Source organism: Oncorhynchus kisutch, linkage group LG22, assembly GCF_002021735.2.
Source record: "Oncorhynchus kisutch isolate 150728-3 linkage group LG22, Okis_V2, whole genome shotgun sequence".
In the NCBI taxonomy this organism is placed as follows: domain Eukaryota; kingdom Metazoa; phylum Chordata; class Actinopteri; order Salmoniformes; family Salmonidae; genus Oncorhynchus; species Oncorhynchus kisutch.
In genome coordinates this window covers 53274113-53297973 of record NC_034195.2, presented here as the reverse complement: position 1 = coordinate 53297973, position 23861 = coordinate 53274113, and the positions used below count along the sequence as shown (strand labels likewise).

General features: G+C 47.8%; 1 protein-coding gene and 1 pseudogene across 1 annotated transcript; one reads left to right on the top strand and one right to left on the bottom strand.

Moving 5' to 3' along the window:
- LOC109877887 (tumor protein p53-inducible protein 11-like) overlaps positions 1–21170 on the top strand; it is a 99586-nt pseudogene extending 78416 nt beyond the window's left edge.
- On the bottom strand, positions 7358–8719 carry LOC116356337 (golgin subfamily A member 6-like protein 22; the record flags this gene model as incomplete). Its single annotated transcript, XM_031801763.1, has 3 exons — positions 8083–8719; positions 7974–8051; positions 7358–7752 (listed from the first exon to the last, which is right to left on the bottom strand). Coding segments are annotated over exons 1-3 (1110 nt in total), but the record flags the coding sequence as incomplete, so codon positions are not given.
- Positions 21171–23861: the final 2691 nt, after the last annotated feature.

Genomic DNA, 23861 nt, shown 5'->3' with positions numbered 1-23861 from the left:
GACAGCCCCAGGTTCCGACCCTTCAGGAATGGTCCCCACTTGACCCAACTAGACATTCAGAGCAGTAGTTAGTGAAAATATCTGAGTGACAGTCCCAGATTCAGCAGGATACATCTGACTTAAGGTCAGACTGCTCAGAACTATGAAATCAAACATAAGTAAAGTTTTTAAAAAACGAAAATTGTCTTCTGTGCCCATATGAATAACCCCTATGATGTAACTGGAATGATGAGAGAGATGTTCTTCTTCTCTGTTTTTGATGAGATAGATGTTCTTCTTCTCTGTTTTTGATGAGATAGATGTTCTTCTTCTCTGTTTTTGATGACATAGATGTTCTTCTTCTCTGTTTTTGTTTGATTATTTCACTGCCATACTGTGTTTAACTGTGTTTAACTGTGTTCGATCTTGTCCAGCCATCTTGTCTCAAGAGGACCACAATGGAAATAAGTCCCAGACTGTGTGTTATCCTCCATGATATTATTCATGTGCATGTATTGGCTTTTTTCCACGCTTTTATTATTATTATTTTTATTTTTTAATAGTCGAATTAATAAACTAAACTAAAGTGACTGTGAAATTCATTGAGTCTGAGTCATAAATCCACAGTTAGTCTGGCAGACATCTGATTATTGTATATAGATTACTGTTGAGTGTGGAAACTAGTGGGAGACTTGAGGCGTCCTACTGTGACCTACTGCATTATGAAGACACTGATAAATGAGTGGAGATTTGTTGCAGACCTGTTTTGTGCTGACATTCCACTCTGTAATTTTGTCATATGCTGTTACCCAGGCTATGGATGTTGGGGGAAAGAAGTGTGTTGCTGTGGGCAGTATACTGTAGACTCTCAGTGAGAATGTTAGCACAGACTGTTACCCAGGCTATGGATGTTGGGGGAAAGAAGTGTGTTGCTGTGGGAAGGAGTTGAGGCTGATTCATGTCAAGTGATGCAGGTTAACCTGTCAGGTGTGTGTGTGGAGTGAGGACTATGCTTCAGGATATATACTCACACCATTGTGTGCAGGCTGGCCTAAGTGGAGTGGTCTCACACAAGCCCACAGGGAGAGGGAGATTTCGTCAAGCAGTGAAGTCTCAGCTATGTCCTCCTTGTTTGCGTCGAAGTAGCTGTCCTTGCCACCATGCTCGATACGACATAGTAAAGAGGCTCAGAGAATGCCACTGAATCGCTTGTTCACATCCTTGTGTACTTTTGTATGTTTTAACCCCACGGTCTGTTGGCAGTTTTGTTGAGCAGGTGTTTCAATGCCGTGAAGAAGGGTATTACGTCAGACGCAGTTCAGCTTATTTCTCCAGTCAGTAGTTCGAATGGCGCTAGGAGTGTTTTCATGTTTCAAACATGTTCTCAAAATGCCATTGAAATGGCAGCAACGGTATGAGATCCAGCGCATTCTTGAGCATGCAGGCTTTCCTCAGTACAGAATCCTCGTAGACCCACGGCTTTCCTCAGTACAGAATCCTCGTAGACCCACGGCTTTCCTCAGTACAGAATCCTCGTAGACCCACTGTGCTGTCAGACTCCGCATGCTCATGGGGCTCACCGCTGGTCCAAATGTCAGCCGTGAAGCTCATGGATGTGAGTTTCGGGGCTGACCGCTGGTCCAAATGTCAGCCGTGAAGCTCATGGACGTGAGTTTCAACAATCCTGCGTAACTCTGGTAGGGCAACATCTCAAAAATAGTGTGTACTCACTCGGGGCTCGACCAGTCGGCCGAAAGCCAACACCATCCATAACAGAGCACGGTTGATTGTCAAGGGCAATGGATTCATTGTCTTGGCGTTAATCGATTTCACCTTTTGTTGTTGTCGCCTCGCTGCAATTGTCTTACCTTTTCGAATAACGGCTTGACTTCAGCTTTAGTAGTTGGAAGTGTGCGCTTGGTATTTTTCTGCTTCTGTTCTGTGTAGCGCTGTATTTTTTTGTGGCGTCATCATCTACCTACGTTATACGGGTATCTACGTCATCTACCTACGTTATACGGGTACGCACGTCATCTACCTACGTTATACGGGTACGCACGTCATCTACCTACGTTATACGGGTACGCACGTCATCTACCTACGTTATACGGGTACGCACGTCATCTACCTACGTTATACGGGTACGCACGTCATCTACCTACGTTATACGGGTACGCACGTCATCTACCTACGTTATACGGGTACGCACGTCATCTACCTACGTTATACGGGTACGCACGTCATCTACCTACGTTATACGGGTACGCACGTCATCTACCTACGTTATACGGGTACGCACGTCATCTACCTACGTTATACGGGTACGCACGTCATCTACCTACGTTATACGGGTACGCACGTCATCTACCTACGTTATACGGGTACGCACGTCATCTACCTACGTTATACGGGTACGCACGTCAACTTTGACATTACATCATGTGCATACCTGTATAACGTAGGTAGATGACCTACATGCCTGGATAACGTAGGTAGATGACCTACATGCCTGGATAACGTAGGTATGTCAGCTTTGACATCGGCGATCGGGCTGATGCTGGTATTTTTAAAGCTGATATCATCTGATACTGATATCGTGCATCCCTAGTTGAAATGTATTTTTCCATATATAGACACCCTACGTGTGTGTGAGTAAAATCAACTACATATGCACGGAGCTTGTCTGATACTTTTAAGCACACTGTTTTGATTAAATAATTCATCAAATTACTCAGCATGATTGTCGCACTGTTTAAAACAATTACAGCGAGTGCCTGGCGAACGTTGTGTCTCTCTCTCCTCCCTACTACAGCAAGGGTTTGTTGTGCTGTCTGCTGAAGCTGCGACGACATTTCAGCCATTTTAGTTTCTTTCTTGTTTCTGACCTGAAAAGTTCTGTTACCGAAATCCCTAATTTGTTTACGAAAAACATTCAATTTTCCCTCAACCCTTGCTATCTTTACGATAAACATGTAAGCATCACATGCATGTGACCAATAGGGCCTGACCGATAGCCTATCATAATTACATCAATAAGTTGGTTATAACGAACTCCGAACACCACAACACGTGACCGCAAAATGGATGTGGAGGATGTGAAAAAGAAACTCGAAACAGGCATATGTTTACTGGTTGCTCAGGAGGGAAAGGGAAAGTCAGATCTGTGGAAGACATTTTACTTACTGGTTTGGGACTGCCTGTGTCTGCAGTGGACCGGGTTGGGACTGCCTGTGTCTGTAGTGGACCGGGTTGGGACTGCCTGTGTCTGTAGTGGACCGGGTTGGGACTGCCTGTGTCTGCAGTGGATAACTCACACCCTCTCCACCCTCTCTTCTCTCCACCTCTCCCTTTCTTGTTGATTTTTCACATGATTGTTCTGCATGGAAGGGACCATGCAACCTAAGAGCTTTTGTATTCACTCCATAATTGCTAAATGTGTCTCTGTCTCTCTCTCGGTCTCTCTCGCTCTCTCTCGCTCCAGGTTATTGTGCCATGGCCTCTAAGTCACATCCTCCTCTAATGAAGAAACACAGTCAGTCAGATCTGGTGAGCCGGCTGAAGACCAGGAAGATACTGGGGGTCGGAGGAGAGGACGACGATGGAGAGGTGCATAGGTCAAAGGTCTGTATCATTTTTTGATCCTAAATATACAGAAAAAGGTGTAGCGTTTTGTTCATTGTCCATCATGGTGAATCAATCATGGGCTTGGTGCCTGGAGAAAGATTCTGCATGGTTGAATCCATTAGAGGTAGTGTGCAAGTGGATAGAATGGAGAATGAGACTGAGTTCATAGATTATTACCCATCATGCAACATGACCGCTCAATCACACTGGCACGCTATTGTGAAGGTAATCATTCCTAATAAACCATTATGTTAATTTAACATAATCTATAGTGCTTCCACGTCTTGAGTAATATCGGTTTCTTGATTACTTGCTTATTGCAGCACAATGCACCGAACGATAACATGTCTGATAACGCTCTGTCCTTCGTATTGCCTTGGCAGACAATACATTGGCCCACCTCTCACTTTGTTCTATTGAGTTTACTGTAACCCCCTATTACAATCCAGTGAATGTTGACCTTCTGCCTGCCTGCCTGCCTGCTGAGATGCTTAGTCCTCTGAGATCCTGTCTTGCCCCTCACTCTTCCCTTCCCTCACTTTCCCTCCCTCCCTCTCTCTCGCCCCTCCCCTCACTTTCCCTCCCTCCCTCTCTCTCGCCCCTCCCCTCACTTTCCCTCCCTCCCTCTCTCTCGCCCCTCCCCTCACTTTCCCTCCCTCCCTCTCTCTCTCGCCCCTCCCCTCACTTTCCCTCCCTCCCTCTCTCTCTCGCCCCTCCCCTCACTTTCCCTCCCTCTCTCACTCACTTACTCAGTCACACAGATGCTTAGTGAGAGAGACAGACATTAGAGGTACACGACACAGTCACTCAGTTCTACTGGAGACACACGATGCCAAGATTGGGTAAAGCTGTCATCAAGGCAAAGGGTGACTACTTTGAAGAATTTCAAATATAGAATATATTTTGATTTGTTATAAACACTTTTTTTTTTTTTGGTTACTACATGATTCCATATGTGTTATTTCATAGTGTTGATGTCTTCACTATTAATTCTACAATGTAGAAAATAGTCAAAGAAAAACCCTTGAATGAGTAGGTGTGTCAACTTTTGACTGTATATTAGGACGATGTCGATTTAACAGCATTCTTACATAGGTATTTATCTTGTCCAGGTGAGAGAGGGCAGTGTACAGTGCAATGGTGATAGTGGTATGTGAATTGAAGTGGGTCTAGGGTGTCAGGTAAGGTGGAGGTGATATGATCCTTGACTAGTCTCTCAAAGCACTTCATGATGACAGAAGTGAGTGGAGGTGATATGATCCTTGACTAGTCTCTCAAAGCACTTCATGATGACAGAAGTGAGTGGAGGTGATATGATCCTTGACTAGTCTCTCAAAGCACTTCATGATGACAGAAGTGAGTGGAGGTGATATGATCCTTGACTAGTCTCTCAAAGCACTTCATGATGACAGAAGTGAGTGGAGGTGATATGATCCTTGACTAGTCTCTCAAAGCACTTCATGATGACAGAAGTGAGTGGAGGTGATATGATCCTTGACTAGTCTCTCAAAGCACTTCATGATGACAGAAGTGAGTGGAGGTGATATGATCCTTGACTAGTCTCTCAAAGCACTTCATGATGACAGAAGTGAGCGCTACGGGGCGATGGCCATTTAGTTCCTTCGCTTTCTAAGTCACATGAACATCTTGATACAAGTGGGGACAACAGACTGGGAGAGATTGAATGTGTTTGTTAACACTCCAGCCAGCTGGTCCTTCACATGCTCTGAGGACCCGGTTTGGGATGCCGTCTGGGCCGGCGAGGGTTAACACGCTTAAATGACTTACTCACATCCGCCATGGGAGGAACGAGAGCACACAGTCCTTGTGAGTGGTGGGGGCCTGCGTCGGCGGCTCCCATGCTGTTTTCCTCAAAGCGGGGGAAGGTGTTTAGCTTTCCCGGGAGCGAGGTGTCGGTGTCCGTGCTGCCTGGCTTTTCCCTTCTTATAATCCTTGATTGTCTGGAGTCCCTGACACATCGGCCTCGTGTCTGAGCCGTTAGATTGGATACACAACACTATTACTGTACAGACTAGCCAAAGCTACTGCTACAATTATTATTCTTTTTTGAGGGGGGGGGGGGGTGCTGTGGGATTATTTAAGATGCGTTTTGAAGAGGTGTAGGGTTTCAGATGTTTCAGAAGACGGGCAGGGGACTCTGCTGTCCTACCTTCAGGGGGAAGATGGACAGGGACTCTGCTGTCCTACCTTCAGGGGGAAGATGGACAGGGACTCTGCTGTCCTACCTTCAGGGGGAAGATGGACAGGGACTCTGCTGTCCTAGCTTCAGGGGGAAGATGGACAGGGGACTCTGCTGTCCTACCTTCAGGGGGAAGATGGACAGGGACTCTGCTGTCCTAGCATCAGGGGGAAGATGGACAGGGACTCTGATGTCCTAGCATCAGGGGGAAGATGGACAGGGGACTCTGCTCTCCTAGCTCCAGGGGGAAGCTGGTTCCACCATTGTGTTGCCAGAACAGAGAAGTGCTTTGGCTGGGCTGAAAGGGAGCTGCCCTCTTGAGTATAGCCTCTAGGTAACGTGGAGGCGGTTCCTCTTGAGCGTAGCCTCTAGGTAACGTGGAGGCGGTTCCTCTTGAGCGTAGCCTCTAGGTAACGTGGAGGCGGTTCCTCTTGAGCGTAGCCTCTAGGTAACGTGGAGGCGGTTCCTCTTGAGCGTAGCCTCTAGGTAACGTGGAGGCGGTTCCTCTTGAGCGTAGCCTCTAGGTAACGTGGAGGCGGTTCCTCTTGCTGCTCTGTTGGGAAGCACCCTGGTCTTGTAGCGAATGTGAGCCCTGACTGGAAGCCAATGGAGTGTGAGGAGGAGTGGGGTGATCAGCTATATAAACGTTTGACTCATAAGAAAGAAGAATTTAGTTCCGTAACACAATTTTCTGCTCGTCTGCCAGTGTTAATGATTCCATCTCCCCCTGAGGAGAAAAATAAATGTTATTGGAATGACAAGTAATTGCTTTGTTGTCTGTCGGCTAGCAAACACAGACAATGAAATGGTGGTGTGTTGTTTCAGTTGAGTTGCCGTAAGCACCTCAACAGCCTCTATTACAGATATAGAGCGGGAGGTTGGTGTGGAGGAAGGTTTCGTCTTAGGACGCGTGCACACACACACACACACATACACACACTTCGTCCTTGTAAACAAAGGAGGGAAGTTGGCCGGCTGTTACCCACTGTCCTTCTGTTTCCTGCCCTTCGCCGTGCTCTGAAACAAACATTTTACTTAGGCCAGTGATATTGTCCCCGTCCCCCCCCCCGGCCTTGAGCCACATCTCGTCTGCTGTAAAGCACTCTGACTCCTGTGGTGCTGGGAGAGAATACTATGCAATGGTTCTGGCATGAAGACCGATACAGAAGGATGTAAGTGTAGGCTACGCACTGGATCACAATGAACTGTGATGAACTGAACAATGACGTCGGTACAACTGTGATTTGTACTAGGATGGTCATTGAGTTGTGTGTGTTTTGTGCCAAGGCTGAGAGATGAGGAACGGGGAATGAGAATAGCAATGGACTGAAGAGGACTCGAGGGCAGTGGGATATCATATTCATCATTATTTCAACTCTGTCTGTCTAAATGCAGCCTGGCTTTGTCTCTTAAGTGATTTGGTGTCAAAGCTAGACCATAACAGTTTAGATTACCGTATGCTCCTCTCTCCTCACATTGTGTATTTCTTCCTTTTCCTGTCCCATTTCTCTTCCCCTCCACCCATTTCTCCTGTTTCTCCTCCTCCACCCGTTTCTCCTGTTTCTCCTCCTCCTCCCGTTTCTCCTGTTTCTCCTCCTCCCGTTTCTCCTGTTTCTCCTCCTCCCGTTTCTCCTGTTTCTCCTCCTCCCGTTTCTCCTCCTCCCGTTTCTTCTTCTCCTCCTCCTCCCGTTTCTTCTCCTCCTCCCGTTTCTTCTCCTCCTCCCGTTTCTCCTCCTCCTCCCGTTTCTCTTGTTTCTCCTCCTGTTTCTCCTCCCGTTTCTCCTCCCGTTTCTCCTCCCGTTTCTCCTCCCGTTTCTCCTCCCGTTTCTCCTCCCGTTTCTCCTCCTCCCGTTTCTCCTCCTCCCGTTTCTTCTTCTCCTCCTCCTCCCGTTTCTTCTCCTCCTCCCGTTTCTCCTCCTCCTCCCGTTTCTCTTGTTTCTCCTCCTGTTTCTCCTCCCGTTTCTCCTCCCGTTTCTCCTCCCGTTTCTCTCTCCCGTTTCTTCTCCTTCCCTTTCTTCTCCTCCCGTTTCTTCTCCTCCCGTTTCTTCTCCTCCCGTTTCTCCTCCTCCCGTTTCTCCTCCTCCCGTTTCTCCTCCTCCCGTTTCCTCCTCCTCCCGTTTCTTCTCCTCCTCCCGTTTCTTCCTCCTCCTCCCGTTTCTTCTCTCCTCCTCCCGTTTCTTCTCCTCCTCCCGTTTCTCCTCCTCCTCCCGTTTCTTCTCCTCCTCCCGTTTCTTCTCCTCCTCCCGTTTCTCCTCTCCTCCCGTTTCTCTCCTCCTCCCGTTTCTCCTCCTCCTCCCGTTTCTTCTCCTCCTCCCGTTTCTCCTCCTCCTCCCGTTTCTTCTCCTCCTCCCGTTTCTTCTCCTCCTCCCGTTTCTTCTCCTCCTCCTCCCGTTTCTTCTCCTCCTCCTCCCGTTTCTTCTCCTCCTCCCGTTTCTTCTCCTCCTCCCGTTTCTTCTCCTCCTCCCGTTTCTTCTCCTCCTCCCGTTTCTCTTGTTTCTCCTCCCGTTTCTCCTCCTCCTCCCGTTTCTCCTGTTTCTCCTCCTCCTTCTCCTGTTTCTCCTCCTCCTCCCGTTTCTCCTGTTTCTCCTCCTCCTCCCGTTTCTTCTCCTCCTCCCGTTTCTCCTGTTTCTCCTCCTCCTCCCGTTTCTTCTCCTCCTCCTCCCGTTTCTCCCGTTTCTCCTCCTCCCGTTTCTCCCGTTTCTCCTCCTCCTCCCGTTTCTCCTGTTTCTCCTCCTCCTCCCGTTTCTTCTCCTCCTCCTCCCGTTTCTCCCGTTTCTCCTCCTCCCGTTTCTCCTCCCATTTCTCCTGTTTCTCCTCCCGTTTCTCCTGTTTCTCCTCCCGTTTCTCCTGTTTCTCCTCCCGTTTCTCTCCCGTTCTCCTCCCGTTTCTCCTCCTCCCGTTTCTCCTCCTCTCCATTTCTCCTCCTCCGTTTCTCCTCCTCCGTTCTCCTCTCCCGTTTCTCTCCTCCGTTTTCTCCCGTTCTCGCTCCTCCGTTTCTCCTCCATTTCTCCTGTTTCTCCTCCCGTTTCTCCTGTTTCTCCTCCCGTTTCTCCTGTTTCTCCTCCCCGTTTCTCCTGTTTCTCCTCCGTTTCCTCCCGTTTCTCCTCCCGTTTTCCTCCCGTTTCTCTCCTCCCGTTTCTCCTCCTCCTCCATTTCTCTCCTCGTTTCTCTCCTCCCGTTTCTCCTCCTCCTCCCATTTCTCCTCTCGTTTCTCCTCCTCCCGTTTCTCCTCCTCCCGTTTCTCCTCCTCCCGTTTCTCCCGTTTCTCCTCCTCCCGTTTCTCCTCCCATTTCTCCTGTTCTCCTCCCGGTTTCTCTGTTTCTCCTCCCGTTTCTCCTGGTTTCTCCTCCCGTTTCTCCTGTTTCTCCTCCCGTTTCTCCTGTTTCTCCTCCCGTTTCTCCTCCCGTTTCTCCTCCTCCCGTTTCTCCTCTCCCGTTTCTCCTCCTCCTCCCATTTCTCCTCCTCCCGTTTCTCCTCCTCCCGTTTCCTCCTCCTCCCGTTTCTCCTCTCTCCCGTTTCTTCTCCTCCTCCCGTTCTTCTCCTCCTCCCGTTTCTTCTCCTCCTCCCGTTCTTCTCCTCCCGTTTCTCTTGTTTCTTCTCCCCTCCGTTCTTCTCTCTCCCGTTTCTCTTGTTTCTTCTCCTCCCGTTTCTCCTCCCGTTTCTCCTCCTCCTCCTCCTCCCATTTCTCCTGTTTCTCCTGTTTCTTCCTCCTCAGCCAAGTCCTTTGCTTTTCCTCTTGTTATATAATTCTCAAGCCAATTCTAAAGTCATGCTGTTAGATAACACAGGCATGTGTATGCTCTGCTTAGACTCGTGTTAGGACTGGCTGCACACCAGAATCCCCACCTTATCTTCTTGTCTTTGTATGTACCTACTTCCTGTCTTTGCGTGTACCTACTTCCTGTCTTTGCGTGTACCTACTTCCTGTCTTTGCGTGTACCTACTTCCTGTCTTTGCGTGTACCTACTTCCTGTTTTTGCGTGTACCTACTTCCTGTCTTTGCGTGTACCTACTTCCTGTCTTAAAGAGATTCTCCAGTACTTGTGTATACTTTTTAGCCAGTAGTTCTAGAAGTAGCACTCACGAGCCAAAAGGGGTCCCTGAAAAATGGTGAACAGCGTCACATATGAGCACCGCGAGCCAACCAGGCAGGGAGAGCCAACCAACCAGGCAGGGAGAGCCAACCAACCAGGCAGGGAGAGCCAACCAACCAGGCAGGGAGAGCCAACCAACCAGGCAGGGAGAGCCAACCAACCAGGCAGGGAGAGCCAACCAACCAGGCAGCGAGAGCCAACCAACCAGGCAGCGAGAGCCAACCAACCAGGCAGCGAGAGCCAACCAGGCAGGGAGGCTTCCGTTTCACTGGACGGTGGAATACAGTGGTCGTGGCTGGAGAGATTAGGGCTGTACACTCTGGCTCTTATCTTTTCCCTTTCCGCTGCAATTTAGACTCCTTATTTTTCCCATTTCCTTCCCCTCTGTTATTTTGTGATTTGAACATCCCAAAATGAGATGGCCATGAAGCCACTTCAGTCCTTCTCATCTCCCTTCCCATTGTGTATTTGTGCCTTGGGGGGGTCTATTCTCATAGATGAGAAGTAAAGAGATTTCAGAGAGATTCTGGAGAGGCATTACTGTAATGTAAAGTCACGTCTCGAACAGCACCACAACGCGCCTGACAGCCCCCCCCCCCCCCCTCTAAGAAGGGCAGTGTAAACACAATTGTCTATTTTGAGCTCAACATTCATACTGTAAAAATACTAATAGCAGAGCAATGTTTTTGAAACAGCTGAAATGTATAGACATTCATTGTATTTCAGACATGTTTTAGTGAGTTTCCACCTGAAATTGCAAGAAGGGTGTGATTGCGGACCACAATTCTGGGCGTTCCTTTAATCCCAGCCCCTGTGTTAATCTCAGCCCCTGTGTTAATCTCAGCCCCTGTGTTAATCCCAGCCCCTGTCCCCGTAGGAGGCCTATTGCTTCTTGCTAGGCAGTCATTGTAAATAAGAGTTTGGTCTTAAATTACTTGCTTGGTTAAATAAAGGCTAAAGAAAAAATCATTTCTGCATTTGCAGGGACCCCCCTTTTTTTATACTTCTATTGGTCCATTTTTATGTTAAAACTCTGGTAAACATGCGGGAGGCAGGGCTTGACAGTAGGTGGTATCAATTCACCATAACTTTGGATGCCAACTGCTGATTTAACCCCACAGAAGAAGGGGTGGAGTCTCTTTCTCTCTCTCATGGACTCTCTGTAGAGTGAGTGAAAGTCTCTAGAGAGTGTGTGAGCGTATTTGAGAGACTCAGACAATCACCAGTGAACCCTGTTCTGTTCTGGGCAGTTTTCATTGTCCTGACAACCTCAAACCCTTCAAGTTCAAATGCGTAACGTCATCCTCACAGCTCGTGGTCCTGTTCCCCTTTGGGCATATTGATTTCTGTCTGAAATAACAGACCTAATTCATCACTGGTCCAGTCTTGTCTCATCACTGCAACTCCCGTACGCACTCGGGAGAGGCGAAGGTCGAGAGCCATGCCTCTTTAGGAAACACGACCCCTGCCAAGCCACACTGCTTCTTGACACACTGCTTGCATTACCCAGAAAAATGACTTGTGTCCTACACAAAGTAGATGTCCTAACCGACTTGCCAAAACTATAGTGTGTTAACAAGAAATGTGTGGAGTGGTTGAAAAATGAGTTTTAATGACTCCAACCTAAGTGTATGTAAACTTCCGACTTCAACTGTATATACAGACACACACCTGCCCAGTTCCTACTGCCGATTAAAGCATGATATGAATTCATGTCAGTGAATTATCATGGGTTCTTCACTAAAAGACCATCTTATAGACTAATAAAATAGCAATGAATCTGCTGCAAAGTGTTTTTGCTTTTTCCACAGTGATGACATAATGCTTTGTACTGGGTTCTATTTCTTGTTACTTTTACTTGTTATTTTTATTTCTTATTTGTATTTAAAAAAAAAAAAATATATATATATATATAAAAAATATAATTAAAAAAAATATATATAATTTTTTATTCAAGTTTTTTTTTAAATATATTTAAATATATTTTTTTATAGATATAGATATAGAGATATAGAGATATAGATATATAGATATAGATATAGATATAGAGAGAGATAGAGATAGAGATAGAGATAGAGATAGAGATAGAGATAGAGATATAGTTTGTGATTAATTCAAGAGCTTGTTGATGGGGCATCTGCTTCCGTGTGTTTGTTTTTAATTTTATTTTATGGGGTGTCTGCTTCCTCTCCATCTGTCAGGTTCCTCCTCGATAGACCTATAACTAGCTCTAATTAGAAAACGTCTTAATGATCCGCTCTTTCTATTTCTGTCTCTCTCTCTCCTCACAGCTCAGTCAGATGCTGGGGAATGACATCAAGTATCAGGTGCGAGAGCCTGTTGGTCTAAGGTGAGAGAACACACCAGAGAACTGGGGGGGGGGGGTGTATAATTTTACTGTCAGATGATCAATCTATTTTAATTGCAGTTTTTGGGTAAGTCAATCTCTGTATGTAATTGTCTCTCTACAGGCTCTGGATCGCCATCTCTGCGTTTGCCTTCACAGTTATGGCCTTGATGGTGAGTGTCTCGATGACCTGGGTTCTAGCCACGCTGGGTTCTAGCCACGCTCAAACTTCTGCAATGATGAATCTGATGTATAGAGACTCACATTGGCCATTTAGAACCCATAGGAGCGGTTTAGAGCCCATAGGAGCGGTTTAGAGCCCAGAGGAGCGGGCTAGAGCCCAGAGGAGCGGGCTAGAGCCCAGAGGAGCGGGCTAGAGCCCAGAGGAGCGGGCTAGAGCCCAGAGGAGCGGGCTAGAGCCCAGAGGAGCGGGCTAGAGCCCAGAGGAGCGGGCTAGAACTCAGAGGAGCGGGCTAGAACTATAGGGGGGGTGTCAAGACTTAAAAATTTTTTTTATTTTACATTAAACATCACACAGTACCAGGCAAAGGTTTGGACGCCTACTCATTCCAGGGTTTTAAAAAAACATTTAAAACTATTTTCTATTAAGGGAAAGGGGGGGATACCTAGTCAGTTGTACAACTGAATGAATTCAACTGAAATGTGTCTTCCACATTTAACCCAACCCCTCTGAATCAGAGAGGGGGGGGTGGGGACTGCCTTAATCAACATCCACGTCTTCAGCACCCCGGGGAACTGTGTGTTATAATGAAGATTTCAAAACTATGAAATTACACATATGGAATCATGTAGTAACCAAAAAAGTGTTAAACAAATGAAAATATACCGCTACACTATCTCTATGGGGACACCGCTACACTATCTCTATGGGGACACCGCTACACTATCTCTATGGGGACACCGCTACACTATCTCTATGGGGACACCGCTACGCTATCTCTATGGGGACACCGCTACGCTATCTCTATGGGGACACCGCTACGCTATCTCTATGGGGACACCGCTACGCTATCTCTATGGGGACACCGCTACGCTATCTCTATGGGGACACCGCTACGCTATCTCTATGGGGACACCGCTACGCTATCTCTATGGGGACACCGCTACGCTATCTCTATGGGGACACCGCTACGCTATCTCTATGGGGACACCGCTACGCTATCTCTATGGGGACACCGCTACGCTACGCTATCTCTATGGGGACACCGCTACGCTATCTCTATGGGGACACCGCTACGCTATCTCTATGGGGACACCGCTACGCTATCTCTATGGGGACACCGCTACGCTATCGCTATGGGGACACCGCTACGCTATCTCTATGGGGACACCGCTACGCTATCTCTATGGGGACACCGCTACGCTATCTCTATGGGGACACCGCTACGCTATCTCTATGGGGACACCGCTACGCTATCTCTATGGGGACACCGCTACGCTATCTCTATGGGGACACCGCTACGCTATCTCTATGGGGACACCGCTACGCTATCTCTATGGGGACACCGCTACGCTATCTCTATGGGGACACCGCTACGCTATCTCTATGGGGACACCGCTACGCTATCTCTATGGGGACACCGCTACGCTATCTCTATGGGGACACCGCTACGCTATCTCTATGGGGACACCGCTACGCTATCTCTATGGGGACACCGCTACGCTATCTCTATGGGGACACCGCTACGCTATCTCTATGGGGACACCGCTACGCTATCTCTATGGGGACACCGCTACGCTATCTCTATGGGGACAACCGCTACGCTATCTCTATGGGGACACCGCTACGCTATCTCTATGGGGACACCGCTACGCTATCTCTATGGGGACACCGCTACGCTATCGCTATGGGGACACCGCTACGCTATTTCTATGGGACACCGCTACACTATCTCTCTATGGGGACACTGCTACGCTATTTCTATGGGGACACTGCTACGCTATTTCTATGGGGACACCGCTACACTATCTCTCTACTCTATCTCTATGGGGACACCGCTACACTATCTCTCTATGGGGACACTGCTACACTATCTCTATGGGGACACTGCTATGCTATCTCTATGGGGACACTGCTATGCTATCCCTATGGGGACACTGCTACACTATCTCTCTATGGGGACACTGCTATGCTATCTCTATGGGGACACCTGGGATGAACAGCTGTGCCTTTGTCTGCATCCTAAATTTAAGTGGTGCTGAATTGTCTTCATTATCTAGTAGTGGAGCTGAATGGCCTTACTGGGGGGGGAGGACTGGAAGACAAAAATAGTTGTTTTTTTTTTATAGTAAATGAAGTTGTCCTCTGTTCAATGCTGGCGGAACTAGCCTGGTGACTTTGGGATCAACAGAACTAGCTTTCTTGGAGCGTTAGTTAACACAGCTGCACAGAGCATCGCTGCCTAACCAGAACTAAACCCCATTGTATTACTACAACGGTTCATGTTGTTCATGTGTTGCACAGTCTGTTCATTGCTGCTGCTGCTGTAGTTGAGAGAGGAGCTGGCTGTAGTTGAGAGCGGAGCTGGCTGTAGTTGAGAGTGGAGCTGGCTGTAGTTGAGAGCGGAGCTGGCTGTAGTTGAGAGCGGAGCTGGCTGTAGTTGAGAGCGGAGCTGGCTGTAGTTGAGAGCGGAGCTGGCTGTAGTTGAGAGAGGAGCTGGCTGTATTTAGACAGGCAGTGCCCCCTCCCCTGCTATAGTGCATGCTGTGTAGTATATAAGTGTTGTCCTCTCTCTCTCTCTGCAGGCCCTGGTGTGTCCCAACCAGCTCTATGAGGTGGTGTTTGAAGAAGAGATCAGCAACACCAGCATCTCATCAGGCTCTCTGGAGGAGCACTACTCAGTCAGTACACACACACACACACACACACACACACACACTGCTATTCCTTGTGCTGTTTCATCTGCATATGGTACGTATACACTGTCTCACACACACACTATATTAGTGTCATCTCTGTCCCTCCACATGTCTGTGTATGTGGATGCTTCATGCAAGGCCTTCATGTGTATCTCTGTCACCGTCTACATTACCAGTGCACGTGACTTACTGTAGTTTGAGTCATCATAGAGTGCACGTGACTGACTGTAGTTTGAGTCGTCATAGAGTGCACGTGACTGACTGTAGTTTGAGTCGTCATAGAGTGCACGTGACTGACTGTAGTTTGAGTCGTCATAGAGTGCACGTGACTGACTGTAGTTTGAGTCGTCATAGAGTGCACGTGACTGACTGTAGTTTGAGTCGTCATAGAGTGCACGTGACTGACTGTAGTTTGAGTCGTCATAGAGTGCACGTTAGCACAGAAGAGCAGGACAAAACATATGTCAGCCAGATATGCATGCATGGACAAAATGGACAACGACAATAAAATGTCCGTGCATGTATATTATTAGGGCGGCAGGGTAACCTAGTGGTTAGAGCGTTGGACTAGTAACCGGAAGGTTGCAAGTTCAAACCCCCGAGCTGACAAGGTACAAATCTGTTGTTCTGCCCCCTGAACAGGCAGTTAACCCAATGTTCCTAGCTGATGTGTTCCTAGGCCATCATTGAAAATAAGAATTTGTTTTTAACTGACTTGCCTAGTTAAATAAAGGTACAAATATATATATAGACATACTTCTGGTCGTACAGTTGTTTGGTGCCAACGGCTCGACGACATCCTCAGACTGGTCCTCGCCGTTACCACCCTCCACGCCACAGGAATTGTATTGAAGATGAGAATTGATTATTATAGTCATGTTCATTTGACAATAAATCATGTCAGTCAGTTATTTAATGTTGGGTTGATCGGTGGTCCTGTTCCCTTCAGGGTTCAAATAGTATTTTTTTTCTTTCAAATAGTTTTAGCTATGTTTGTAATTGAGCTTGCCTGGCACCGTAGAACTAATGAATTTGTCTCGAAAGTTGAACCCAGGTATGTTTCTGAGAGAGAGAGAGAGAGAGAGAGAGAGAGAGAGAGAGAGAGAGAGAGAGAGAGAAGAGAGAGAGAGAGAGAGAGAAGAGAGAGAGAGAGAGAGAGAGAGAGAGAGAGAGAGAGAGAGAGAGAGAGAGAGAGAGAGAGAGAGAGAGAGAGAGAGAGAGAGAGAGAGAGAGAGAGAGAGAGAGAGAGAGAGAGAGAGAGAGAGAGAGAGAGAGAGAGAGAGAGAGAGAGAGAGAGAGAGAGAGAGAGAGAGAGAGAGAGAGAGAGAGAGAGAGAGAGAGAGAGAGAGAGAGAGAGAGAGAGAGAGAGAGAGAGAGAGAGAGAGAGAGAGAGAGAGAGAGAGAGAGAGAGAGAGAGAGAGAGAGAGAGAGAGAGAGAGAGAGAGAGAGAGAGAGAGAGAGAGAGAGAGAGAGAGAGAGAGAGAGAGAGAGAGAGAGAGAGAGAGAGAGAGAGAGAGAGAGAAGAGAGAAGAGAGGAGAGAAGAGAGAGAGAGAGAAGAGAGAGAGAGAGAGAGAGAGAGAGAGAGAGAGAGAGAGAGAGGAGAGAGAGAGAGGAGAGAGAGAGAGAGAGGGAGAGAGAGAGAGAGAGAGAGAGAGAGAGAAGAGAGAGAGAGAGAGAGAAGAACTCACTCACACAGACAGACAGAGAGAGAGACTCACTCACACAGACAGACAGAGAGGAGAGACTCACTCACACAGACAGACAGAGAGAGAGACTCACTCACACAGACAGACAGAGAGAGAGACTCACTCACACAGACAGACAGAGAGAGAGACTCACTCACACAGACAGACAGAGAGAGAGACTCACTCACACAGACAGACAGAGAGAGAGACTCACTCACACAGACAGACAGAGAGAGAGACTCACTCACACAGACAGACAGAGAGAGAGACTCACTCACACAGACAGACAGAGAGAGAGACTCACTCACAACAGACAGACAGAGGAGAGAGACTCACTCACACAGACAGACAGAGAGAGAGACTCACTCACACAGACAGACAGAGAGAGAGACTCACTCACACAGACAGGACAGAGAGAGAGAGACTCACTCACACAGACAGACAGAGAGAGAGACTCACTCACACAGACAGACAGAGAGAGAGACTCACTCACACAGACAGACAGAGAGAGAGACTCACTCACACAGACAGACAGAGAGAGAGACTCACTCACACAGACAGACAGAGAGAGAGAGACTCACTCACACAGACAGACAGAGAGAGAGACTCACTCACACAGACAGACAGAGAGAGACAGAGAGCGTGACCACTCACACAGACAGACAGAGAGAGAGACTCACTCACACAGACAGACAGAGAGAGAGACTCACTCACACAGACAGACAGAGAGAGAGACTCACTCACACAGACAGACAGAGAGAGAGACTCACTCACACAGACAGACAGAGAGAGAGACTCACTCACACAGACAGACAGAGAGAGAGACTCACTCACACAGACAGACAGAGAGAGAGGACTCACTCACACAGACAGACAGAGAGAGAGACTCACTCACACAGACAGACAGAGAGAGAGACTCACTCACACAGACAGACAGAGAGAGAGACTCACTCACACAGACAGACAGAGAGAGAGGACTCACTCACACAGACAGACAGAGGAGAGACTCACTCACACAGACAGACAGAGCGAGAGACTCACTCACACAGACAGACAGAGAGAGAGACTCACTCACACAGACAGACAGAGAGAGAGACTCACTCACACAGACAGACAGAGAGAGAGACTCACTCACACAGACAGACAGAGAGAGAGACTCATCACACAGACAGACAGAGAGAGAGACTCACTCACACAGACAAGACAGAGAGAGAGACTCACTACACAGCAGACAGACAGAGAGAGAGAGAGACTCACTCACACAGACAGACAGACAGAGAGAGAGACTCACTCACACAGACAGACAGACAGAGAGAGAGACTCACTCACACAGACAGACAGACAGAGAGAGAGACTCACTCACACAGACAGACAGACAGAGAGAGAGACTCACTCACACAGACAGACAGACAGAGAGAGAGACTCACTCACACAGACAGACAGACAGAGAGAGAGACTCACTCACACAGACAGACAGACAGAGAGAGAGACTCACTCACACAGACAGACAGACAAGAGAGAGAGACTCACTCACACAGACAGACAGAGAGAGAGACTCACTCACACAGACAGACAGAGAGAGAGACTCACTCACACAGACAGACAGAGAGAGAGACTCACTCACACAGACAGACAGAGAGAGAGACTCACTCACACAGACAGACAGAGAGAGAGAGACTCACTCACACAGACAGACAGAGAGAGAGACTCACTCACACAGACAGACAGAGAGAGAGACTCACTCACACAGACAGACAGAGAGAGAGACTCACTCACACAGACAGACAGAGAGAGAGACTCACTCACACAGACAGACAGAGAGAGAGACTCACTCACACAGACAGACAGAGAGAGAGACTCACTCACACAGACAGACAGAAGAGAGAGACTCACTCACACAGACAGACAGAGAGAGAGACTCACTCACACAGACAGACAGAGAGAGAGACTCACTCACACAGACAGACAGAGAGAGAGACTCACTCACACAGACAGACAGAGAGAGAGACTCACTCACACAGACAGACAGAGAGAGAGACTCACTCACACAGACAGACAGAGAGAGAGACTCACTCACACAGACAGACAGAGAGAGAGACTCCACTCACACAGACAGACAGAGAGAGAGACTCACTCACACAGACAGACAGAAGAGAGAGACTCACTCACACAGACAGACAGAGAGAGAGACTCACTCACACAGACAGACAGAGAGAGAGACTCACTCACACAGACAGACAGAGAGAGAGACTCACTCACACAGACAGACAGAGAGAGAGACTCACTCACACAGACAGACAGAGAGAGAGACTCACTCACACAGACAGACAGAGAGAGAGACTCACTCACACAGACAGACAGAGAGAGAGACTCACTCACACAGACAGACAGAGAGAGAGACTCACTCACACAGACAGACAGAGAGAGAGGACTCACTCACACAGACAGACAGAGAGAGAGACTCACTCACACAGACAGACAGAGAGAGAGACTCACTCACACAGACAGACAGAGAGAGAGACTCACTCACACAGACAGACAGAGAGGAGAGACTCACTCACACAGACAGACAGAGAGAGAGACTCACTCACACAGACAGACAGAGAGAGAGACTCACTCACACAGACAGACAGGAGAGAGACTCACTCACACAGACAGAAGAGAGAGAGACTCACTCACACAGACAGAGAGAGAGAGACTCACACAGACAGGACAGAGAGAGAGAGACTCACACAGAGAGAGAGAGAGAGAGAGACTCACACAGAGAGAGAGAGAGAGAGAGACTCACACAGAGAGAGAGAGAGAGAGAGACTCACACAGAGAGAGAGAGAGAGAGAGACTCACACAGAGAGAGAGAGAGAGAGACTCACACAGAGAGAGAGAGACTCACAAGCCCTTAACCAACAGGGACTCTGATGGTCTGCTTGAAACATGTAGGTATTACAGACTCGGTCAGGGAGAGGTTGAAAATGTCAGTGAAGACACTTGCCAGTTGGTCCACGCATGCTCTGAGTACATGACCTGGTAATCAGTCTGCCCAGCTGCCTTGTGAATGTTGACCTCTTTAAAGGTCATTATGGAGAAATAGTGAAATTACCCTGCGACTACTAAGGTCTTTATGGAGAGCTCTCGCTAGGGGCCCCCAACCCAATCTACCATTGAAAAAAACCTCCCTCCCTCTAGGGGCCCCCAACCCAAGGTAGACCGGCCCTGGACCTGACTGTCTAAATTCTAGATTATGGATGATAACATGAGTCCTGAAATTAAGTTTTTGTTGATATCGTATGTAGATTGCCCAGTGAATGAAGATGGGGGTGTAGTTTTCAGCCTTATGAAGAATGCCCAGTGAATGTAGATGGGGGTATAGTTTTCAGCCTTATGAAGAATGCCCAGTGAATGAAGATGGCGGTATAGTTTTCAGCCTTATGAAGATGGGCGGTATAGTTTTCAGCCTTATGAAGAATGCCCAGTGAATGTAGATGGGGGTGTAGTTTTCAGATTTATTTAGATTCGGGATAGTAATGTCTCCATACCATTTGGCCCGTCTCCCGTGACCTCTTTGACCCCTAACCTCTGACCGATGGCATTTCCTCCCACAGTTCTATCCCTCATCTTGTGGCATGGGATGTAAACACAAGAGAAGGTCATCATTCAATGGACTGAACTATAACCCATGACCTCTGACCCCCCCCTCCAGGTCTATCCCTCATCTTGTGGAATGGAGTGTATACACAGGAGAAGGTCATCATTCAATGGACTCTGCTCAGTGAGGCATGCTACTTTGCTGTCCAGTTTTTAGGTGAGAGCACACATTCTTTTCATATTGGTATTTAATATATAAATTCATGCTTATACTGCAAACCTATTACCGTATGTATTATCATTATTCCATGAGTCTTATTGCTCTTTGTCATGTTGTCCAATCTGCCCACCTTCTTCAGATTGTGTAATACGCTAATGGCGCCCTCTAGTGTTGGAGACATAGTAGTACTGTTTGGAGTCTGGATCAGATACCGCTGTTGAAACGTCATAGTTATTACCGATGAGGGATTATATCTCCATGACTGAGTGTCGTCCGTTATCTATCAGTCAGTCCGTCTCTTTATGTGAGAGAGAGGGAGTTTTATTCTTCTTTTTGTTTGTTACTGTCGTCTCAACCCTGTCTTGTTGCAGTTACGTCTGTCACCCTGGTGGAGATGGGCTCGTTGCCCAACGCTGCCGTCCTCCTCCTCCTCAGCCGGGTGCTCTTCCTCCTGGTCACTCTCTTCTATTACTACCACCTGGGGAGAGGACGAGCCAAGAAGATCTGAGATGGAGAGAGGACGAGCCAAGATGATCTGAGAGCAGGGAGGGGAGGGGGGGGGGGGGGGGGGGGGGGGGGTGGGGGGGGGGGGTGGGGGGGGGGGGGGGTGGGGGGGGGGCGGCTCGGCTCGGCTCGGCTGAGTTAGGTTGTCTGGGAGGGGTGGGTGCTTCCAAATATTTAAGCTGGGGTTTATTGAATGAAGCGAAATGACATTATTCACAGTTCTACATGACAAACCAGCATGGCAGATCTATACATTACATGTATAACGTTCTACCTTTCTGGTCAGGGATGTGGGGGCGGGGCTTATCAGGGAGGTGATGTGGGGGTGGGGCTTATCAGGGATGTGATGTGGGGGTGGGGCTTATCAGGGATGTGATGCGTAGGCGGGGCTTATCAGGGATGTGATGCGTAGGCGGGGCTTATCAGGGATGTGGTGTGGGGGCGGGGCTTATCAGGGAGGTGATGCGGGAGCGGGGCTTATCAGGGAGGGATGATGTGGGGGCGGGGCTTATCAGGGAGGTGATTTGGGGGTGGGAGGTGCTTCCCTGATAAGCCCTGCCCCCACATCACCTCCCACACATGGTGGTCTGGTGGTCTCATTTGTTCTCTATATGGAAATGAGAAAGGGTCTGATTGTGAACTGGGAGATTGTTGTCGTCCTCCAAACACTGTACTCTACGTGTGTGTGTGTGTAGGGGGGTTCTGTGTAAAAAAAAAAAGAAAAGAAAACAAGTGTGTATTCATTTGAAGTAATGTTTTTCTTGTACAGTATCTTGACTGGAATAACAACCTATTCCCTATATAGTGCACTACCTTTGAGCAAAAGTCGTATGGGCCCTGATGAAAGTAGTGCACTGTATAGGAAATAAGTACATTTTTTGGGGGGGACCGTTCCAAGATGTACAGAGTAATTTAAAACAATATACTGTATTAGTATGTAGTCATTTGAATGTGTTTTTTGTTGTTCAAATGTGATCTTTTGGTAGTTTCATTTTGAATATACTGAAGTCTCAAGGACAAAGAGTTTGTTAGTTTAAAGATGTTCCATTTTTATGGTGTTGGTTGGTTGGCGACATTGTTACTGCTTCTGTGCACTAAGGTGAAACCTGTATATCTTTGCTCTCTCTCTCTCTCTCTCTTTCTGTCTGTCACGTGTTTATCTGTTTCGTTCAGCTGTTCATTTAACCAGCAGAATGTCCGCTATAGGTAGAAGACTGCTGGTAAGGCAGAGCGGTACAGTAAAACAGAATCACACTAATTCAAATCAAATATCTAGAACACAGACATTTCAAGTCGACCGTGTTCTATTTATATGATCTGACCTGCTGCCCTTGTCTCTAAACTGAAAGGTGATCTGACCTGCTGCCCTTGTCTCTAAACTGAAAGGTGATCTGACCTGTTGCCCTTGTCTCTAAACTGAAAGGTGATCTGACCTGTTGCCCTTGTCTCTAAACTGAAAGGTGATCTGACCTGCTGCCCTTGTCTCTAAACTGAAAGGTGATCTGACCTGTTGCCCATGTCTCTAAACTGAAAGGTGATCTGACCTGTTGCCCTTGTCTCTAAACTGAAAGGTGATCTGACCTGCTGCCCTTGTCTCTAAACTGAAAGGTGATCTGACCTACTGCCCTTGTCTCTAAACTGAAAGGTGATCTGACCTACTGCCCTTGTCTCTAAACTGAAAGGTGATCTGACCTGCTGCCCTTGTCTCTAAACTGAAAGGTGATCTGACCTGCTGCCCTTGTCTCTAAACTGAAAGGTGATCTGACCTGCTGCCCTTGTCTCTAAACTGAAAGGTGATCTGACCTGCTGCCCTTGTCTCTAAACTGAAAGGTGATCTGACCTACTGCCCTTGTCTCTAAACTGAAAGGTGATCTGACCTGCTGCCCTTGTCTCTAAACTGAAAGGTGATCTGACCTACTGCCCTTGTCTCTAAACTGAAAGGTGATCTGACCTGCTGCCCTTGTCTCTAAACTGAAAGGTGATCTGACCTACTGCCCTTGTCTCTAAACTGAAAGGTGATCAGACCTGTTGCCCTTGTCTCTAAACTGAAAGGTGATCTGACCTACTGCCCTTGTCTCTAAACTGAAAGGTGATCAGACCTGCTGCCCTTGTCTCTAAACTGAAAGGTGATCTGACCTGCTGCCCTTGTCTCTAAACTGAAAGGTGATCTGACCTGCTGCCCTTGTCTCTAAACTGAAAGGTGATCTGACCTGTTGCCCTTGTCTCTAAACTGAAAGGTGATCTGACCTACTGCCCTTGTCTCTAAACTGAAAGGTGATCTGACCTGTTGCCCTTGTCTCTAAACTGAAAGGTGATCTGACCTGCTGCCCTTGTCTCTAAACTGAAAGGTGATCTGACCTGCTGCCCTTGTCTCTAAACTGAAAGGTGATCTGACTTGCTGCCCTTGTCTCTAAACTGAAAGGTGATCTGACTTGCTGCCCTTGTCTCTAAACTGAAAGGTGATCTGACCTGTTGCCCTTGTCTCTAAACTGAAAGGTGATCTGACCTGTTGCCCTTGTCTCTAAACTGAAAGGTGATCTGACTTGCTGCCCTTGTCTCTAAACTGAAAGGTGATCTGACTTGCTGCCCTTGTCTCTAAACTGAAAGGTGATCTGACTTGCTGCCCTTGTCTCTAAACTGAAAGGTGATCTGACTTGCTGCCCTTGTCTCTAAACTGAAAGGTGATCTGACCTGCTGCCCTTGTCTCTAAACTGAAAGGTGATCTGACCTACTGCCCTTGTCTCT